Genomic DNA, 21705 nt, shown 5'->3' with positions numbered 1-21705 from the left:
CAGTTCGTTACCACGAACTGTTTGATGATATCAGGCTTCTTGGTGCTGCGGTCACTTAGTAGTAATAGTAGTAGTAGCAGTAGTAGTAGTGGTAGTAGTAGTAGTAGTAGTAGTAGTAGCAGTAGTAGTAGTAGTAACTCTTAAAAAGCCCCAAAACTGGAAACCTCTCTTATTTATTTAAAATTAACAATGTTGATAAGCAATAAAATGGAAATCTGGTATATCCTTTTAAAAAGGGTTGTGCTTTTTGAATATTAAATGAAAAAACTAGTTTTTTTTTTAACTGAAAGTAAGGAGCGACATTAAAGCTTAAAACGAACAGAAACTACTCCGTGTATGAAAGGGGGTGTTCCCTTCTCAGCGACCCGCTCTTTACGCTAAAGTTTGACTCTTTCTCTCAATTCTACTTCATTAAACAGTAAAAAACTTTAGCATAAAGAGCGGGGCATTGAGAAGGGAACATCCCCTTTCATACACGGAGTAATTTCTGTTCGTTTTAAGTTTTAATGTCGCTCCTTACTTTCAGTTAAAAAAACTAGTTTTTTATTTAATTTCTGAACGTTTTTGAATTAATGCATGTTTGATTTTAGCTCTCCGCACATACATTATTAAAATGAAATTATCATATTAATTCTTTTTTTTGGCTAAATGGCTTTCTCTTAGTTGTGATCAGACGATTTTGAGATATAAGGGGTGGAGAAGGAGGCCTAGTTGCCCTTCAATTTTCCAGTTACTTAAAAAGGCAACTAGAACTTTTAATTTTTAACGAACATTTTTATTAGTAAAAAATATACGAACCTTAAGAATTAACTTACGTAACAAACTTCTATATTCTTATATTTTTATTATGTGTATGAAGGGGTTTGTCCCCTCGTTAATATCTCGCTCTTTACATTAAAGCTTAATTTTTGTCTCAATTCTTTAAGAATGACCCCTGAATCAGAAAGGCCGTAGAATAAATAGTTGAAATTACTAAAAATACTTTAGCATAAAGAGCGAAGTATTTAGAAGAAAAAGAACCCTTCATATGCGTAATAATGTCTGTTCGTTTTGAGTTTTAATGCTACTGCTTACTTTCAGTAAAATCTTTTTCATGTTTATTTTTCATTGTTTTTTTTTTCTATAGTAATACTAGAAAATCCTGCGCCCCCTTCATTGAATTTCTCTTCCCCCATGAAATATTCCTCCAAGGAAAGATCCTCCCACATAGCCCCTCCCCTCAACTACCCCTCCCCGAACCAAAAAAAAACTGAAAACGTCTGTAGGCTACACTTCCCAATAACCATTACTGTATGTAAACACTGGTCAAAGTTTATAACTTGCAGCCCCTTCCCCGGGGACTGTAGGGGAGTAAGTCATCCCCAAAGACATAGCTACTATGGTTTTCGAGTATATTGAACAAAATGGCTGTTTCAAAACTTTGATCCGTTGACTTTGGGAAAAAATGAGTGTTGGAGGGGGCCTAGGTGCCCTCCAATTTTTTTGGGCACTTAAAAAGGGTACTATAACTTTTCATTTCCGTTAGAATGAGCCCTCTTGCAACATTCTAGGGCCACATGGTCGATACGATGACCCCTGGGGGGAAAAAACTAACAAAGAAACACGCCCCCGTGATCGGTCTTCTGGCAAAACTACGAAGTTCCACATTTTTGTGGATAGGAGCTTGAAACTTTTGGAATAGGCTTCTCTGATACGCTGAATGCGATGATGAGATTTTCGTTAAGATTCTATGACTTTTAGGGGTTGTTTACCCAGAGGTGCCATTTGGGGGGGGGAGGGTCAGGGGTGAGCAAATGCCCACCTCAGACTTTTCAGGGGGGCCCAAGCTTCCACCACAAAGGACCCTTTGCCGGCCATAATAATCCATTATGTCCAACATAATCCATGCTGTCCAATTGATTTGAAATTACTGCACGCCTATTACTTTCACCGACGTATTGTTTACTTAAATAAGAAAGTTTCGCGCTGAGGAGGGCCAGCCTTTAGTCTGGTTTAATTTTCCACTTTCAGTTTAATCACTTAACCTTGTTGATTATGATCTTTGATGTTATAATTAATCTTAGAGGTCAGTGTGGCTGAGTTCCAAATTGGGTTACAGTACATTTCCAATCAACACACGGGTGATGAAAATGAGTTTTTACTTAAAATATTCGATCGATGTGCTGCCAAAACTCGCAATTTTTCTTACGTGAAAGTTGGGGGGGGGGGCCAAAATGGAGTTCATGCCCACCCCAAGATCCCAAATGGCGCCTCTGTGTTTACCCCTATATTCCAAAATAAGGCAAATTTTCTCAGGCTCGTAACTTTTGATAACAAAGACTAATTTTGATGAAACTTATATATTTAAAATCAGCATGAAAATCCGATTATTTTTATGTATCTTTTAGTATTAAATTCCGTTTGTTTAGAGTTTCGTTTAGTATTGAGCCGGGTCGCTCCTTACTACAGTTCGTTACCACGAACTGTTTGAAAAAATGTACGCAAAATATGATTAGTTTAAGGAGTTAAATAAGAAACCAAAATCAAAATTCAGTTCTTTTTTTTTTCTCTCTCCCTTTTACGCTCTTTTTCAATGTCACATACGATTTCTTTCTCTCACATTTGTTCGATCTTTTAATCTATGCAACAACCATAAAATTCACTTCAATTTAATTATTTTCGAATAAAATGAATATTTTTTTAAAATTTAAGATGAATAAATAAAAAGAAGAGAGCTCAGATAGACAAAAAGAATGACCATAGAGACTACGAAAATTTCTAATCAATGGGATTCTACTATTGAAATCTCGTAGCACACTAAAAACTTGTTCCAAATGACATGCTTGTAAATAATTTTTACTTTATTGCATATTTTCTTAAACCTCTGAATGTTTCAGAAGTCAATTATTCAGTAATAAAGTAGTTAAATTTAGTTTTAGCATTACCGAAGTACTGATATCCAAACATAACTAAAAATGTTTTTCAAATTCTAGATTGTTCATTGACCTAGATCCAAAAGTATTTCAATATGTCCTAAAAAGAGTAAGAGTGAAGAAGATTGGGGCGTTGATGATGAAAAGCCCTTTTCTTATACGGAGTAATTTCTGTTCGTTTAAGTTTTTATGTCGCTCCTTACTTTTAGTTAAAAAACTTGTTTTTTTTTATTTAATCTCTTCATAGAAGCTAATGGCCCCTTACATAATTCTCAAAGGAAAGCCTCAAAATCACTGTGGATATATAAACAGCAACCGTAGCGGAACAAATTTTCCTTCTGAAATTATTTGTTAAGAAAATAACAACGACCAACAGGGTGAAAAGTGACGAGCATGGTTCGTTGGATATTTAAGGAGCCTCTACGCATATACCTCCAATCTGTTTCCCTTGGATGTAATTAAGGTCTCTTTGAGGCTAAAGTAAACAATTCAGTATTCTATCGTGCATTTTGGAATAGTTCCATTTTCACAATTTCTAACAAATATCCTATTCTGAAAGGTTTCATTTTGGACATCCTAGTAATCAAAACATATTGAGTCTACGAGTATATTAATTAACTTGATTTACAGGTACGGTATGTGGATTGTGGGTTAAATAATGTTTTACCACAAAACGCCATAGCGTTTTGTATCATCTTTTTTTTCGACCTCTGCCAAAATGATCATCATGGGCAGCGTAATGGCGCTGCCTAAGTAAAGGCCGATGTTGGCACAATTCATTATTTATTTTTTGTTCAGACTTGCACTTCGCATCAAAGAAGTTGTCTTAGAAACTTCAAAAAGGGCTCAGTTGATTGGAAATTGAAAGGGCTAGAGCCCTTTTTCACAGTTGAAAGTGATTGGAGGGCAACTAACCTCTCTCCCAAGCCCACCACTTCCCCAAACACTTCCGATCAACACTTTCATATAGCCATTTTGTTTAATATAGTTGAAAGGTCCGGAAATTATGTTTCTGATACCCCCCTCACAGTTTTCAAGGGCAAAGGTTGTAATTTATGCCCCAAGGCATGTAATGTTTTATAGAAAGTGTCGTCGCAGAAACTTCAAAAAGGGCTCATTTGATTGGAAATTGAGAGGGCTGGTGCCCCTATTTTTAGTCAAAGCTGATCGGAGGGAGAATGCCCCCCTCCCGATGCCCATCATTTCCCCAAACATTCCCGATTACCATTTTGATATAGCCATTTATTTAACGTAGTTGAAAGGTATGGAAATAATATTTTGACGACGATATCCCCCCCCAAAGCCCTCAGGAGAAGGGTTGTAAGTTATGCCTTTGGGGTATAAAGGTTTTTATGGAAAGCTTTGTCGTAGAAACTTCAAAAAGGGCTGACTCGATTGGAAATTAAAAGGGCTAGTGCCCTTTTCAATAGTCAAAAGTGATCAGAGAGCAACTAACCCCCTCCCAAGCCCACTGTTTTCCCAAACACTTCCAATCAAAATTTTGAAATACTCATTTTGTTTAAGCCTTTTTTTTCTTGATTTTTAATTAGGGACACTTTATTAGGTTATGTTTTTCTCTTTGTTCTTTTTTTGTAGCATTTGCCACAAAACATTTTGCTATTGCTCTCTGTCGTCAAGGTAATCAGATGTTCTAGTGCTCTTTTTGAGAGTCACAGTGATTAGAGGGCAGCTACCCCTCTTCCCCACCCACTAGCGTCTTATTTTCCCAAAATGTATCTAATAAAATTTTGAGATAGCCATTTTATTCAATACAGTCTAAACATCATATAACATGACTTTTGGGGTTGAAACAAATCCGCTGTGGTTTGGCACAGTTCTGTTCTCATGAATTAAAAAAAAATAATCTGTTTTTTTTTTATAGGATTTCATTGAAGAAATACTGATAATCCAAAATTAAGCCTTTTTTTTATTTTTAATTAGGGATTCTTTAGTAGGTTATGTTTTTTTCTTTGTTTTTTTTTTTGTAGCATTTACCACAAAACCATTTTGCTATTGCTCTCTGTCGTCAAGGTCCGGAAATTATGTTTCTGATACCCCCCTCACAGTCCTCAAGGGCAAAGGTTGTAACTTATGCCCCAAGGGCATGTAAGATTTTATAGAAAGTGTCGTCGTAGAAACTTCAAAAAGCGCTCATTGGATTGGAAATTGAGAGGGCTGGTGCCCCTATTTTTAGTCGAAGGTGATCGGAGGGAGAATGCCCCCCTCCCAATGCCCATCATTTCCCCAAACATTCCCGATTACCATTTTGATATAGCCATTTATTTAACGTATTTGAAAGGTATGGAAATAATGTTTTTAAGGACGATACCCCCCCCCCAAAGCCCTCAGGAGAAGGGTTGTAAGTTATACCTTTGGGGTATATAAGGTTTTTATGGAAAGCTTTGTCGTAGAAACTTCAAAAATGGCTTACTCGATTGGAAATTAAAAGGGCTAGTGCCCTTTTCAATAGTCAAAAGTTACCGGAGAGCAACTAGCCCCCTCCCAAGCCCACTGTTTTCCCAAACACTTCCAATCAAAATTTTAAAATACTCATTTTGTTCAACGTATTTGAAAGGTCTGGAAATTATGTGTTTGAGGATGAAAAATCCCTCCAGTCCTCAGGGCAAGGGTTGTAAGTTATGCCCTGGGGGTACATAACTTTTCATAGAAAGCGTGGTCTTACACTCTTTGGAGGGGGCTCATTGGATCGATAATCAGATGTTCTAGTGCTCTTTTTAAGAGTCACAGTGATTAGAGGGCAGCTACCCTTCTTCCCCACTCACTAGCGTCGTATTGTCTCAAAATGTATCTAATAAAATTTTGAGATAGCCATTTTATTCAATACAGTCTAAACATCATATAACATGACTTTAGGGGTTGAAACAAATCCGCTGTGGTTTGGCACAGTTCTGTTCACATGAATTTAAAAAAAATAATCTGTTTTTTTTTTCTATAGGATTTCATTGAAGAAATACTGATAATCCAAAATTAAGCCTTTTTTTTCTTGATTTTTAATTAGGGACACTTTAGTAGGTTTTGTTGTTTTGTTTGTTTTTTTTTGTAGCATTTGCCACAAAACCATTTTGCTATTGCTCTCTGTCGTCAGTTTTTCGGTCATAGCTGAAAGTATTTTTCCAAAAATATTTGTTTTCGTCCTGAGTCAAAATGACAAGCCTTGTCTTGTTCGATATTTTGAGGGAGGTGTATGCATATGCATTTAATATGCTTCTCATTGTTTTGACGATGGTATCCTAGAGTTTATCATCATCATTATCGTTTATTTATTTTATGCTAAATATAACACAAATAAAAACAAAAACGACCGGAAAAGAAAAAAAAAGGTCCCCAAAAGCAAGCTTCTGGGCAAGCTAGTAAAGGGAAGAATTATACTGTGCATTCTGACACAGTTCAGTTTGCATAACTTCTAGCAAGTATTCCGTTGATTCTGGAAAGTTATATTTACGACATGATAGTGATCCCAAACACATCAAGTGAATAGTTTTCAATTATTTCAATTAGGAATAGAGCCTTTTTTTGCATCCAAGGAGTAGATACTCTGGAGGTAAAGGTAGCCAAGGAACTAACACAACTTTGTGTTGCTTTTCTTCAGGTCTTAAAAGGAGGACATTTTTGTTCTAATTGGTTGAAGTGCCAGAAAGTTGCACTAGGGTACTAAATCAATAGATACCAAGGCAACTCCTAGCAGACGATCAACTCTATTTTGGTCATGTAGGTACGCAGGAATTTGTTCTGCGGAGGTAACCCTTTTTGGATGGAAGGGGTAGAGATCCTGCAAAATTTCCCAATGAGAGTAAGGGGAAGATTCGAGAAACCTTTCTTAATGTAAATAAATATGATACTTTTTTGAAGATTAAGGTACTTGGCATTTTGAGTGTTACTTGTTAAAGAGAGAGAAATTTCCCCAGTATGATCCTTCCTTGGGAATGCGTATACCCTATTATTTGACGGCTAAGAGCCATGGTTCCCTTCTGTTCCTTTATGTGGAGCACTGAGTAAGAAAATAATCTTCTTAAAAAAAAAAAAAAATATCCCCAAGAATTGGTTTGGAAATGCGATTAGAAGACATAATCTTTGATTCATTTACAAATTTTGTCATGTCACGACGCAAAGGTTTTTTCCAGAATACTTTTTCCCAGCGGGGCATGCATCTGGAATTCCTTTGATGGTAATGCCTAGACTAATTTCCTGATCTTCTGGCGTTGTACAAACATATCGCTGTATTAGAACAGACATTTATGTATTAGACCGCCATATTGCTTAGTTTATTCACAGTGTTGAAAGAAATAATGTGGATGTTTTGGGGGATCATTACGTGAAAGAAAACAAGATTAAAGTCACTTAAGGAATGATGAAAATGGAACTCGCTCAACAGAAATTGATGCCCAGAAGAGCTCTGGCAGACCTGTGTTTTTAAGGGCAGAAGGGTTGGAACGCCCAACGCCCGACAAGGCCCCAACGTCCATGATAAACCATTATATTTCTGAGACTGAATTTACGATTATAGGTAATTGTTTGAAAGGGGTGGGCGGGAAAAGCTCCAGTGAAACAAATAATGGACACTTAAGAGAGGCAAAATTTTAAAAATCAACATTTTCTTATCCTTGACAAAACATTCTGAATAAAAAGGATGTTACGAGGGATCATTGTGTGAAAACAAAACGAGATTAAAGCCCCTTGATGGTAGTTGATGATAATGAAGTAGACCCAAAACGCGTTGGCTTTCCAGAAAATTATAGATGGGCTTATGTTTTTAGGGGAGGGTGGTTGCTAAATGTCAGGTACGACGCCAATGTAAGTGTTTAATTGATGGATTTTGTAGACTACATTTACGAGTCTAAGCTTTTATGAGACGGGAGGGGGAAGGGTAGATATACTAGTGAGACGAGTTCAAAACAAAAGACAAAACATATACAAATTTTTACGTTTAGTTTTAAAACGTACGTAAATTTTCTACGTTTTTTTTTAGATTCTATAAAATAAGACAAAAATCAGGACAACAAAGTTTAAAGCAGTAGTAAGGGTGGAAGTCCATAGAAGAACAGTATTTAAAAATAAGAATTAGATATAAAATGAAGTCGGGAAAAACCAAGAGTGTCAGTTGGTGCTATTGTTATTTTTTTTTCTTCTTCTTGTTAAGAAGCACAAAAAAAAGAAATAAAGCCAATTAGCCTCAAGACAATGATGAGATCCCAAAAAAAATGATCAGTTTCCCGTAATAGCTTCGGATATTTCTTAAGAAATACTAAGGGGGAAGTATTTTTGTAGTTTCTGCTCTACATATCTAATAATGTTGGAAAATTACTGTTCTTACTAAGAGCAATCCAATGGGTTAATGTAAAATATAAATGGATAGGCGTCGTACCTCCTATTTTTAAGATTTTTCTTACAAATTTGTGCATAAATTAAATTGTGGAGCCGGATTAGACTTTCAATTAGCTAAAAAACCAAAATATGAGGTACAAACAGAAATGCATTCGCTAGAATGAAACCATTAGCATTGCTTAATGATTTTGAGAAGTTGCCGTTATTAATAGAAGATTCTAAAATTCTTGAGAATACAAATCCTTGCAAAAATAAAAGACTTGAAAATGTCAGTTCAAGAAAGTTATGAATGCTAAAATGTACCTGATCACTTTCATGAACTTAGCATAGAATATTTTATTTAATAGCTGTCTTAAACTATTAAAAAAATTAGCAGATAGTACCCAAATTTCACAAACGTCGTGAACGACAGAAAAATCTGATCATATATTCTAATTTCTTACTCCTATATTAGAAAATCTTTCCGTGTGTTATCAGAGCCTGTGGTAAAACATAATGCTGATTATATTTTATTTTAATTAAATTACGTTAATCTACATGGAAACAGGATAAAGATGGACACATTTTTATACTTAAGTGATATATCTTTCCATCTTTGCATAATGGAAAGATGAAAAAACAAGTAAAAAATAAAACGTATTTTTCATAAAGAATAAATGGTTACGAGTAGTTATGCCTCTCTGCTTTCCACAACATCATCATCCTTGGATTCCACAACATCCCTATCCCTGCTTTTAAAGGAAACCCTTTCCCTGGATTCCATGACAGAACTATCCCGTCATTACATGACAGCCAGCAGTTGTTAATTACGTCATAGAGAATGTTTTGTAAGAGAGGCAGGTGTATGTTACGAAATAGGGAGGGTTTACTTTGGTTGTTATGAAATAGGATTTGTTTACTTTTGGTTTTTACATAATAGGGCTTTGGCTGTTACGTAATTAGACCTGCTAGACTCCACTAGTCAAGCAGGAAATTTTTTGTTTAACATTTTTCTTCAAGATGTTTTTTTCAAGACACTTCAAGACATCCCAAGACGTTCTAGGACATTTCTCTTCAAGACGTTTCAAGACATTCCAAGAAGTTTTATAAGACATATTACTTCAAGACGGTTCTTCAAGACGCTTCACGACATCCCAAGACGTTTTCAAAGATAATTTTTCTTCAAGACGTTTTTCTTAATGATTTCTTTAGTTCTTACATAATAGGGGAATATGTACTCATGGTAAGAATGAAGCATTCACACGTGAATTGTTTCTTCAGGCCCCGTGGGGGATCCCCGCTTGTAGCTGAGGAGGAAACACACATGTGTGTTACGTAATGACAATGTACACGCTGCATGTTACATAATACTTTAAGAGATTTCAATTTCTTTCAATGCGTTTTTCTCAGGGAAACTTTATTAAATAAAGTATTTTTGTCTACCTTAGAATTCGATAGGATTCCTACTCAATGGAATGGAGCACTAACCAGTTGGACTATGGAAGTTTTTCTAATAATTTGATTCGGATAATACATTCTACATGATAACCTAATGCACGCAAGGCGAACCTCTTGTTCGGGCATACTAAAATGTTTAAATTAATTGCTTGTTCTCATATGGCTTAAGCAAAGCTTTAGATAGTATTATCAGACACTATTGCAGCTTGTTCATAACACATTTCTTTGTAGTAGAGTCTTGAAGGTGCTATTAGAGACGAAATAAAAGCGAGAGTACCATTATGGCTAGAATATGTTATACATTCATGCATGACAAAAGGTTTTTCCCGTTGCTCTTTGATACACATAATTTTAAACTCATATTAAGGGCATTCTTGAATAAGCATACCAATGTTTATAGGCTACAAGGTGCTTAAATTACATTAGCGAAATATATTGAAGTTTTATCCTGGATCAATAAATTTAAAGGATACAAACTTTTATGCATACAATTTATATTAATAAAAACAAATTTACTAATCATTATTAAAACGCAGAAAAGTAGTTAAAACTCAAAAACGGAAAAATAAATATTTGAAAAACCTGACATAGGATAAAATATAAGCATAAAGAAGCATGAATTAAAAAAGTGATGGGGGTCCTAGCAATCAATGCCAGAGGAGAGGGTGATATTAGAGGTCAATTTAAGCCCTACTAAGAGCTCTTTCTAAGAGCTTTTAATGAAAATGCCGCGTTTCTTTGGGCCAAGACTCTGCACCCTCGGTTGAAAAGTGCACATTGGAATAATATTTTTTCTTCAAATTTTACATAATCTCATTAGAGGTAAATTTAAGCCACATTAAGATATTTTTGAGGGCTTTTAATGAAAATGCATAGTTTCTTTAACTAAGCGTATCTACATCTCCCCCCGGTTGACAAGCATACATTTGAAAATTATTTTCGCTTCAAATTTCACATAACCTAAGTAGATGTAAATTTAAGCCTCATTAGAATATTTTTGAGGGCTTTTAATGAAAATACCTCGTTTCTTTAACTAAGCCTAATATTTAACCCCCCCCCCCCCCTCTTTCGAAAAATTCTTTCAATACCTCTGAGCTTAACTTTAAGCTCTAGAAAATGTTAGTCCCAACAACTCACGCCAACGTTACAATATGTGCCTAGCCGACCCGAGAACTTAATTCCATATATAAGGGGGGGGGGGGAATTTGCTATTACAGATGAATTTGAACCTTATTAAGAGTTATTTCCGAAGGGTCTTAATGAAAATCCCCATTTCTTTGACTGGTTGCTAGATTTCAGCCACCTTCACAACTGAAAAATTCATTTCACACATCCCACCTTAACTTTAAGCTGTAGAACATATTCGTTCAAGCAATTAACACCACCGTGCTAGACTCTGACTGGCCTAGCCCACCCGAGAACTTAATTCCATATATAAGGGGGGGGGGGGGAATTCGCTATTACAGATAAATTTGAACCTTATTAAGAGTTATTTCTGAAGGGTCTTAATGAAAATCCCTCATTTCTTTGACTGGTTGCTAGATTTCAGCCACCTTCACAACTGAAAAATTCATTTCACACATCCCACCTTAACTTTAAGCTGTAGAACATATTCGTTCAAGCAATTAACACCACCGTGCTAGACTCTGACTGGCCCTCTGGCCCCTCCTCATCTTTTCTAAGAGATTTCCCAGATATTATCTAGTTAAAAATCATGCATTTAATCCATTGATCCGCGTTTTTTTCCAATCCAACCCTCAGTGACACACCATGTTAATTCACACTACCTTGTCACACTATAACTGGCGCCCTTGCGGGCCTAGTCCTACGACATCATTCCTACGACATTTTCCAGATATTTCCATGATCAAAATATGATTTATATCCAATGTTATATGTTTATCGCGATCCAATCCTCCATGATACACCATGTCAATTCACACCACCGTTTCACACTATGACTGGCCCCCATGGCACCCCTCATCATTTCTAAGACATTTTCCATTTATGTTCCTGTTGAAAATCATGAATTAAATCCATTGATTCAAGTGTTTTCTTAAGCCAACCCTCCGTGATATACCATGTCGATTCACACAACCGTATCACAATATGACTGCCCCTCTGGCTCTACTCATCATACCTAAGATATTTTCAAGATATTTTTTTAAATCATGTTTTAAATCTATTGGATCGTATTTTTAAAAGCCACACTTCCTTGTAATTTAGATACGGTTCTCAAGTTTAAACACCTTAGCTTTAGCAAGACATTTGATCCATCGCAATATGTTTCGTCTTTAATTTCATGTTTCCTTATTGTTTAAAAATGAAATTAGATTTTAAATATTTCTTGATTGAACCTGCCCCTTGACATTCCTAAGGCATTTTCAGATATTTTCCGGCAAAAATATCCAATGGCTAAGGACTGCTAAAAATCTTTATATCTACAATTAAATGCACTTCTTTCTAAACAAATTGTATGTACAAAAAGACTTTTAGTCCCTTAATTTAGGGAATCAGGCAATCTTATATTGGCTAACGACTGCTAAAAATCTTTATTTCTACCATAAAATACATTTCATTCTAAATGAATCGTAGGTACAAAAAGAATTATAGGCCCGTTAATTTAGGGGTTTTACTATCTGTAATGGCTAGCGACTACTAAAAATATTTATATATACATTAAAATACACATCATTCTAAACAAATCATAGAGCCAAAAAGGTTTATAGGCCCTTAATTCAGGGGTCTGGCTATCTTAATTGTAGAAATACAGAACAATCTTAGAAAATCAAGACCAATGCATAGAGAATAATTGCTACACAAACACAAAGAACACAAAATACTTGCTACAAAACACAACATTCTAGCAAAACCCTAAACATTTCTTATAGAATACAAAAATTTCGTACATAATCCAAATAATTCCAACAAAACAAAAATTATTCTAATGAAATACAAAAAAAAACTTTGCACAATTCTAAAGTATTTCGAACAGAATTAAAAATAGTTTGTACAGAGCACAAAATACTTGCTACAAAATACAAAAATTCTAACAACATCCAAATATTTCTTACAGAATACAAAAAAGATCAAACATAATCCAAACAATTCCTACGAAACAGAAAATGATTCTTACGAAGTACAAAAATATTTAACACAAATCTAAAATAGTTCTAACACAATGGAAAATAGTTGATCCAGGACACACATCACTTCTACAATAAAACACACAAATTATACCAACACTCCAAATACTTCTTATGGAATAAAAAAAGTTCAAACATAATCCAAAAGAATTCCTACAAAACAGAAATAATTCTTAAAAAATACGAAAATAATTTGCATAATTCTAAAATAGTTCTAACAAAATTAAAAGTAGTTTGTGCAGAAAACAAAATACTTGCTACAAAACACAAAAATTTTAAGAACATCCCAAATACTTCTTATAGAATACAAAAAGTTCAAACATAATCCAAAATAATTCCTACAAAACAGAAAACATTTTTGAGAAATACAAAAATACTTTGCACAATTCTAAAATAGTTCTAACAGATTGAAAAATAGTTGGTCCAGAACATAAAATACTTGCTACAAAACACAAAAATTCTAGCAACATCCCAAACGCTTCTCATTATAAAAGTGTAAGAATTATTTCTGTTTTGTATTATTTTGCGGTATGTTGAAATTTTTGTATTCTATAAGATGTATATTTGATGTTGCTAGAATTTTTGTGTTTTTAGCAGGAATTTTGTGTTCTGGAAGAACTGTTTTTATTCTTTTGGAGCTATTTTAGAACTGTGCAAAGTATTTTTGTATATCATAAGAATTTTTCTATTTTGTAAGAATTATTTGGATTATGTATGAACTTTTGTATTCTATAAGAAGTGTTAGGGGTGATGTTAGAGTTCTTGTGTTTTGTAGCAAGTCTTTGTGTTCTGAAAGATTAATTTTGAAAACAGGTTATTCCATTTTTTAAACACATGGTCAAATTTTCCTAATAATTCAATTTTATAATATTAAATTTATATTTTTCATTGAGCACACAATTATAAGTTTTTGAATAAATTCTTTTGACAAATAAGTATTATTCTTATTTTTACTTAGTATTATCACTAGGAATAAAAAAAAAACAAAAAAACTCAAACCTATTGTAAATTCCCTGTCAGGTATTTTCTAGGTAGAAGAAATTTGTAGAAGCAGAATTCTTTTTCTTTCTTTTTTTTCGCTGTTGTTTTATAGATACAGTCGAAAATAAAAACGACAAATTCACGAAACATCGGAATTTATCAGTTTTTTTTTCTTTTTTTTTTAAAGTAAGTTCAATATAAGAAAATATGCAATTTGCTCAGTTCAGTGAAAACTATAAGACAAAATTTTATTGTTTTTGATGTTTAGAATAGTCTTTATTTCGTTTTGTTCTCGTTTTAGGGGATTGTGATCTATTGGGCTGTCCTGAAAAATCCTGCAATCTAGATTGTGGTAACAATGGACATTGGAATGAAACACTTAGAGTGTGTCTGTGCAAACCAGGATGGAGTGGTGAAACATGCAGAAACGGTAATGTTTTTTCAATAAAAATTAACAGTATATATTTTTTCTTTTTTTTCACTTTTTTGATAAAAAGCTTCTGGGCAACGAACTTCATTTCTAAGAGTCATTTTTCATTCTCGAATTTTTGAAATTTTTTTAGAACTTGCTCGTTCAGTCGTGATTTGGAATCATAGAGAGAGAAAAAAAATAAATAGCAGAAATTAGCTAATTTCGTTTTTTTATTTCTTTCTTCCATTATTAAATTTTAGTGACATTTCAGGTTTACGGCAAAATTAGGCTACGAGATATTGCAGAACCTGGCATCTATTCCTTTTATTATCCAGAGTAACAGGTGACTCTATTTTTAACAAAAAGAAATGTGAAAAATACTTTAGTAATATGAAAAAAACGTTTTGAAACATTTAACTAGGCGTAAATCGGTATCAAATCATCAAACAGTTCGTGGTAAAGAACTGTAATAAGGAGCGATCTGGCTCAATAGAAACCAAAACTCTAAAAAAGGAATTTTGATACCAATAGATGCATCAAAAGAATTGGATTTTCATGCTGATTTCAAATATATAAGTTTCATGAAGTTTAGTCTTACCCATCTTAAGTTACGAGTCTGAGAAAATTCGCCTTATTTCCAAAAAACGAGGAAATACTCCCAAAAGACATAGAATCTTAATTAAGATCGCACCATCAAATTCAGCGTATCAGAGAACCATAGGCCTAATGCAGAGGTTTCAAGCTCCTATCTACAAAAATGCGGAATGTTCTATTTTTTTGCCAGAAAAAAGATCACAGGTGCGTGTTAATTTTTTTGTTATTGTTGCTATTTTCCAAGACAACACTAGATTGTATAGATCCAGTGGTCCTATAATGTCGCAAGAGGGTTCATTGTAACGAAAATTAAAAGTTCTAGTGCCGTTTTTAACTGAACGCAAAATTGGAGGGAGACTAGGCCCCCTCCCACGCTCATTTTTCCCAAAGTCACCAGATCAAAATTTTGAGATAGCCATTTTGTTCAGCATAGTCGAAAAATCAAGTAACTATATCTTTGAGGACGACTTAATCCCCACAGTCCCCAGGGGAAGGGCTCCAAGTCATGAGCTTTGGCCATTGTCTGCATATAGTATTGGTTATTCGGAAGTATACAAATGTTTTAGGGGAAATTTTTCTGGTGCCGAAGGGTGTGAGGGATATGTGAGAGGATCTCTTCATGGAGGAATTTATCATGGAGGAAGACAATCTCCGTGAAAGAGGCACTGGATTCTCCAGCATTTTTTACAAAAAAAAACCGAGACATTAAACCAAAAGAAAGTTTTTTGATCTGAAAGTAAGGTGCAACATTAAAACTTAAAACAGACAGAAATTATTACATATATGAGGGTTTTCGCTAAAGTTTAAATTTTGTCCCATTTCTTTAAGAGTGATTGCTGAAACACAAGGGTCGTTTGATTTGAAAAATAGGAAGCTTTTTTTTAAGTACTAAAAAACTTAAGCGTAAAGAGCGAGGTGTTGAGAAGGGGGCAATCCCCGTCATACCCGTAATAATTTTAGTTGGATTTAATTTTTAATGTTGCTCCTTACTTTCAGTTGAAAAAAGTTTTTTTTTATTTAATAAATAATTAGATCGAGCTGTGTCCCCTCGTGTCTGCCTTGGCTTAACTTTAACTCTTGCCTTACATAACTTTCTCAGTTCAATAGCCATCAAACCTATTTTTGTGAGTTTGATTATTTTGAAACTATTTCTAAAATGTCTTTTAAGCAACCCTTTCCATTCCAATGTTAGAAAAGGAGAATATATAATTCCTTGCTTTGCATCATTTTGCTTTTAATAAGTTTGAATCCTAAAATCCCATAAGAAATATATTTTTGTTCTGTTGGTCATGTTTTTAACGGAGTCGGACTAGCTTTCTTTTATATTCATTTTTAGCCAAAAGAATCGAGCCTAATCCTGGTCCGTGTTTTTTTATCGTCATAAGCCTACGCACGCCCAGGTTGTAGGATGCAGTAGCCTCAATCCACAAAAATATAGCAGGGGGGTTCATGTTTTAAATCTAGGTCGGAAAGGGGCAAATTTTTTATTTTTTTTAACCTCATTATTGAAAATACCCGAAAAAGACATTTTTTAGTGAAAATACCCAATAAAAAGAATTTGAGAAATCTTGGCAGGGGGATGCAGAAAAAGTCTAGGGGCATACATGCCTCTCCCACTCACCCCTAATTGAGACCACTGGTAGCATGGAAGTGGAGAGGACTACATATAATGTATCAAAAAGGAAATGTGTTTTTTATTCTTCCAATATCAAAATATTTTGCCAAATTTATCTTAGGGGCTGTATAACAGACGCTTGGATAACATCTCTATTTTTTATTTTGTGAATATGATTTTATCTATTGATTCGTATTTTTTTTTTTTTTACTGTGCAGCACTTATGTTCAAGTGCATGCACTTGGTGTACCTTTTTAGTGTACTTGTTGGTTTTTGGTGTTTGGTACTTAAAGTAATTAGATATTGATACAGTACTGATATTACAGCACATGGTATATCTCAAATCTTAGAGAAATGGTTCAAAATGGGGATCGAAAGGGAATGCGATACGTTAAAAAGGGTCATTTTTCGATAAGTTCTTTCATTTTTTCAAAAATTGTGGATAAAATTATATGAGTGGTCTTGCGACAGACCCTCGGGAAAACGCTACTTTTTTTATGAATATTTTTTACACGGGGCATGCTTCCCAAGAGCAAGCTTGATCTTACTCACAGGAAGTGCAAAATGTAATAGTTCATGTGCCAGCTAATTTCCCATATTATATTTGACTGACAGGAATCCATTAAGAATGACAGAACCAGCTGCTAGAACTTATTTTGTCAGCCTAACAATCTTCGTGAGTTTCTGAGACAAGCCATAAAGCTTCTAGGCTTAGCAATGACATTTGATCATTTCGAGGCTGAAAAAACAAAACACAAAATGACTTTGAGAACCTTAGTATATGTTGTCTTAGCTAATGAAATATTTGAATTGTTCCTTCGGCGCTAAAAAAAGTGGGTTCGTGAAAATCACTAATTAGGATGCAGTAGAGTGACCAATACAAGATTTGGATCTTTGGAGCCATTGACTGTGCATAGGACGTTGGATGTCGACAATTGTCGATGACACATTTGTCATGACGGGAAGACGTCATTGTCATTGATTCTATTGTCGTCTTTTTGTCATTGTCTGATTTGTCATTGTGATGACGATGACAATTGCCGATGATAAGATAGTTTTTTACAGGGACAGGTAGCAAGGCTGTGGACCAGCCTTGCGACTGTTGAGATCGAACTCCTGACTTCATATTGCCAAGCCCTATGCGTAAAGAGATTAAGAAAAATTTATACAAGATATGTAATAAGTTTAAAGTGCTTTGAGAAATAGTATTTTTTTCAAGGATGTAAATAAGAGCAACTTTTAAAAAAATTGTAAGTAATTCACGTGGCTTTATTTTTTGTCTTATTATCTAAAATGGTGATCGGGGTAAAGATTCTAGAGATTTTTGTCCTGATAGTGAGTACTGACTTCCTTTTCTTACGCTTTATGATGAAGATACACCTTTACAGTTACAACCAGTGAATTCATTCCAAGTGATTAAAGTCACTTGGATAAAGCTTAGAGTGATTCTATCAAAATATTGATTGGACACCCTCCACATAAAACTCTAGAACTGTGATTGCTTGAAATCCAGGCAGTTGCATAGTCAGAGGAGTCGGGTGAAGTCCAGACTCTCCCAAAACTTCTACATTAGGATTTTAGAAGTAAATGTTTTCCTTATTGCTAGCAATCTTAACAGGCAACAAAACTTAAATGTATTTCATCGCCACTACGTGGGCTCATACCTACTTTAATCTTCGTGATTTTTTTATTCCCTCTCCCCATAATGCAATCGAGAATTTCCATATTTTATTTTGTCATATAGACAAAGAATTGTCTATAATGACACGTCAATATTATGCAGAAGCTTTTGTCCGTGGCTGCTATCCTGATATTCTACTAGCAAAATAATGCAGCTGTTAATGGCTTGCTGTCATTTCACACTATCTTCTTTCTGGGTGATTTTTTATCATTAGTCATCAAAGAATTATCGTCAGTTAAGGTAGCTTCTTTTTTTAGGGTTGCCGGCAAGTGGTTCTTTAAGAACAAATGATTTGGGACAACTAAAATTAGTCGCAATATTGCGTATATATAAATTAGAAATCTACCAAATTCCCATGGCTTGCTCTTTGCAATTCTTAGTTTTTGTAGAATTTAGGTCAAAATGTTCTAAAAACAATAATCAACTTTTTAGGTTACTGTTGTATTACCTTATACGCTCTGCTCTCGTTTGGAGCAAAATTACACTACCGTCCCTACTTCCTTCCAAAGCCAAGCGACAAGATGCATTAGTTGTACTTGTAGCAAGACTTGCACTCATTACCTTATAAAGAAGGCTTTTGGGTAAAAACATAACTAAATAACTCCATCTAGTGACTATTTAACAAGTGGAACTATCTCCTAGGAGCCGTAATCACTTCAACCCTTGGTTCCCATTTTTAGCGTAAGACGGCTCACGGGTAGCGGACAGAGGGAAATTGCAAAAATGTTCATTCGGAAACGGTTCATTGCAGATGTTGAAGTACAAAACTATTATGAGATATTTAAAGGGAAAACATGATATTTTTATCTCATAAAAATATTTAAACAGCAAATGCATAGGAATAGGCTAAATCAAGCTCTTGAAGCCAATAATAATATTCATAGGGCTAACCTTTATAAGCCTATACTATCTATACTAAATTAAAAATTTAATTTTTATTTTGTATGTTCATTCCCTGAAAACATTCCCCCAGGCACTAAATCTTTGATTAAACGGATATGACCCTCATGTTTTTTGTCAAATATTAATGGAAAACTTCTGATAAATATGATAACTTTCTCAGTTAGCAGTTACTTCAAATCTATGGTTGCAAAAGGCTTTCAATTTAGAATAATGGAACTGATTTTCAACCGCCCAGTGAGAATACTTCCACGCAGCCGTTGAAACGTTGTAACGCATAAACTTGCAGAAAACACTGAAGGAAATTTGTTCGTTCAACGGCCGTTTTTGCGTGAAATCGCATCAGTGGGAACCCAGGGCAAGGCAGCGTTTAGACTTTGGGGTGTCTTTTTTAATCTTGAATCTAATTGGTAAATATCATAGAGTCTTTGATCTCTAATTTGTCTTAAGCTCAACTATGTTTTTGCAAGTACTTCAAACTTTTTCTAAGAGAGGGTCCAGTGTCAGAACGCCGCTTATGGTCGCTGTCTAATTCCTAGAAAATCTTTTTTATTCGTCATAAGAATTGAAAACTGGAAAAAAAAATATTGGAAAATAATCATTAGCGCTGGTGCCTTTTGGGTTACTTCTCTGTCAATTGGTTTTTGTGAAAAAATTCAACCTCTGTTCCAATCATGTTTATCAAGCACGCTGTCAATTTCACACAAAAAAAGCAAATAGGTTAAATATTTAAACTAGATACAGGCAGGTGATGTTTTCACACGGACGAAATTTTTGAAATACTCATTCTCAAGTGCAAAACTGAAACTATATTAATCATAAAGTTTATAATGATGACATATTTGATAAGTTTCCGCAGCGAACATATCAATCTTCACGAAGATAGAAATGGCATAACTCTGAGAATGAAAACTGATAGTCCCAAATAGATAATGACAGGAAGCAATTACTAAAACATTTTTGATTAAAGGGTGCTGAATGTTTGTACTTAAAATATCTGCTTATCTTTATTACTCATAATAGTTTAAAGGGGTTATAGACTGTTTATCGTAGGTGTACAGGACTTTTTGTCTCTCGCTCTACCCCTGAGCTGCCAAAGTTCTATTTCAAAGAATCCTTGCTGTGTAAGCAATCAATATGAGCTTCTTTCTGTCTTTTTTTAGACTGCAAAAATAGCACTGTATATAACCTTAATACAGTTTTTTTGCTGATTTGAAAAATGCAATTACATTTATTCCCTGAAGTAAAGTTTTTATTGAAAAGTCTTATATTTTGTATTTTTTCACGAAACTTTTGAAAATTTCATTTTTCAAAAATGTAAATATAGCTTTTATTATATATGGTCATGTATGACTTCAATATATCGTCATCATTTTTCTTAAAAACAATGTACTTCCTATTTATATTTTTATGTATATTCAGAATCATTGCTACGTTTTTAAGTTCTATTCAAGTTTAAACATACACTTTAGTTTGTATACAAAGTTACAATTACCTTTTCTTCGTTCACTCAAAGTCGCTAGGTCATACGGCAGTTAACAAATTAAATAAAAAAAAAACAAGTTTTTTCAACTGAAATACAGAGCAATATTTAAACTAAAACGAGCAGAAGTTGTTCGGCATATGAGGGGTTTCGCCCCCTCGACAATACCTCACTCTTTACGCTAAAGTTCGAATTTAGTTCCATTTCTTTAAGAATAACCCCTGAATCACAAAGGCCGTTTAATTAGAATAATTTTGAAAAAACTAAACGAGCTGAATCTGACGGTGTGATTTTCATTATGATTCGATGACTTTTAAGGGGTGTTTCTCCCTTTTTTGAAAATAAGGCAAATTTTATCAGTCTCGTAACTTTTGACGGGTAAGACTAAACTCGATGAAACTTATATATTTAAAACCAGCTTAAAAATCAAATTCTTTTGATGCTTCTATTGGTATCGGAATTACGTTTTTCGGTTACTATTGAGTTATATAGAGTTTCGGTCCACATTAATATTTTTCCAAATATACTGCATTTGAAAACTAATCATCAAGTAAAATGTGAGCCAAGTTAATGGAAAATTGAAAAATATTCTCTGCTTCCAGTTTAGCCACATTTGCTTTAGTCAATTTTTTCCCTGATTAAATAAAAAAAAAGTTTTTTTCAATTGAAATCAAGGAGCAACATTAAACCTTAACACGAACAGAAATTATTACGCATATGAAGGTGGCTCGTTCCCTCGTCAATACCTCGCTCTCTATGCTATAGTTCAAATTAATTCCAATTCTTTAAGAATGATCCTTAAATCACAAAGAGTTTAATCAGAATAAATAGCTCTATTGAAAGTACTAAACAAAACTTTAGCTTCCCTTCCTCAACGCTTCGCTATTTATGCTAAAGTTTTAGCGTAGAACCCTTTTTACGCTTACGTTAAAAGTAGAGTTATGAAAAAGAGTCAAACTTTAGCGTAAAAAACGAGCCGTTGAGGAGGGGACAGCTTTTTTCAAATACGGAATAATGATGTTCGCTTTAGGTTTTAATGTCGCTCCTTACTTTCAGGTGAAAACTTGTTTTTTATTTAATTACTCAAAGGGTGAATATAGAATTTGTGCATGAGGTGTAAGGTATTAAGCTATTCTACTCGTAGTCGATTTTATTATATAACTTTCAACGCACCTAGACACACTAAAAAAAAGGGTTCATT

At 34.2% G+C, this 21705-nt stretch overlaps 1 protein-coding gene across 1 annotated transcript in view; it reads left to right on the top strand.

Annotated features, from left to right (window-relative positions):
* Positions 1 to 21705, top strand: part of LOC136039767 (teneurin-a-like) — a gene marked incomplete in the record, with an annotated part of 538588 nt that overhangs the window by 137040 nt on the left and 379843 nt on the right. The window contains 1 exon segment of the mRNA XM_065723631.1: positions 14121 to 14249. Within this exon segment, the coding sequence (XP_065579703.1) occupies positions 14121 to 14249 (129 nt within the window).

The sequence above is a fragment of the Artemia franciscana genome, chromosome 20 (genome assembly GCF_032884065.1).
Source record: "Artemia franciscana chromosome 20, ASM3288406v1, whole genome shotgun sequence".
Lineage (NCBI taxonomy): Eukaryota > Metazoa > Arthropoda > Branchiopoda > Anostraca > Artemiidae > Artemia > Artemia franciscana.
The sequence above is the reverse complement of the archived record's forward strand: the minus strand, read 5'-3'. Positions and strand labels throughout refer to the sequence as shown.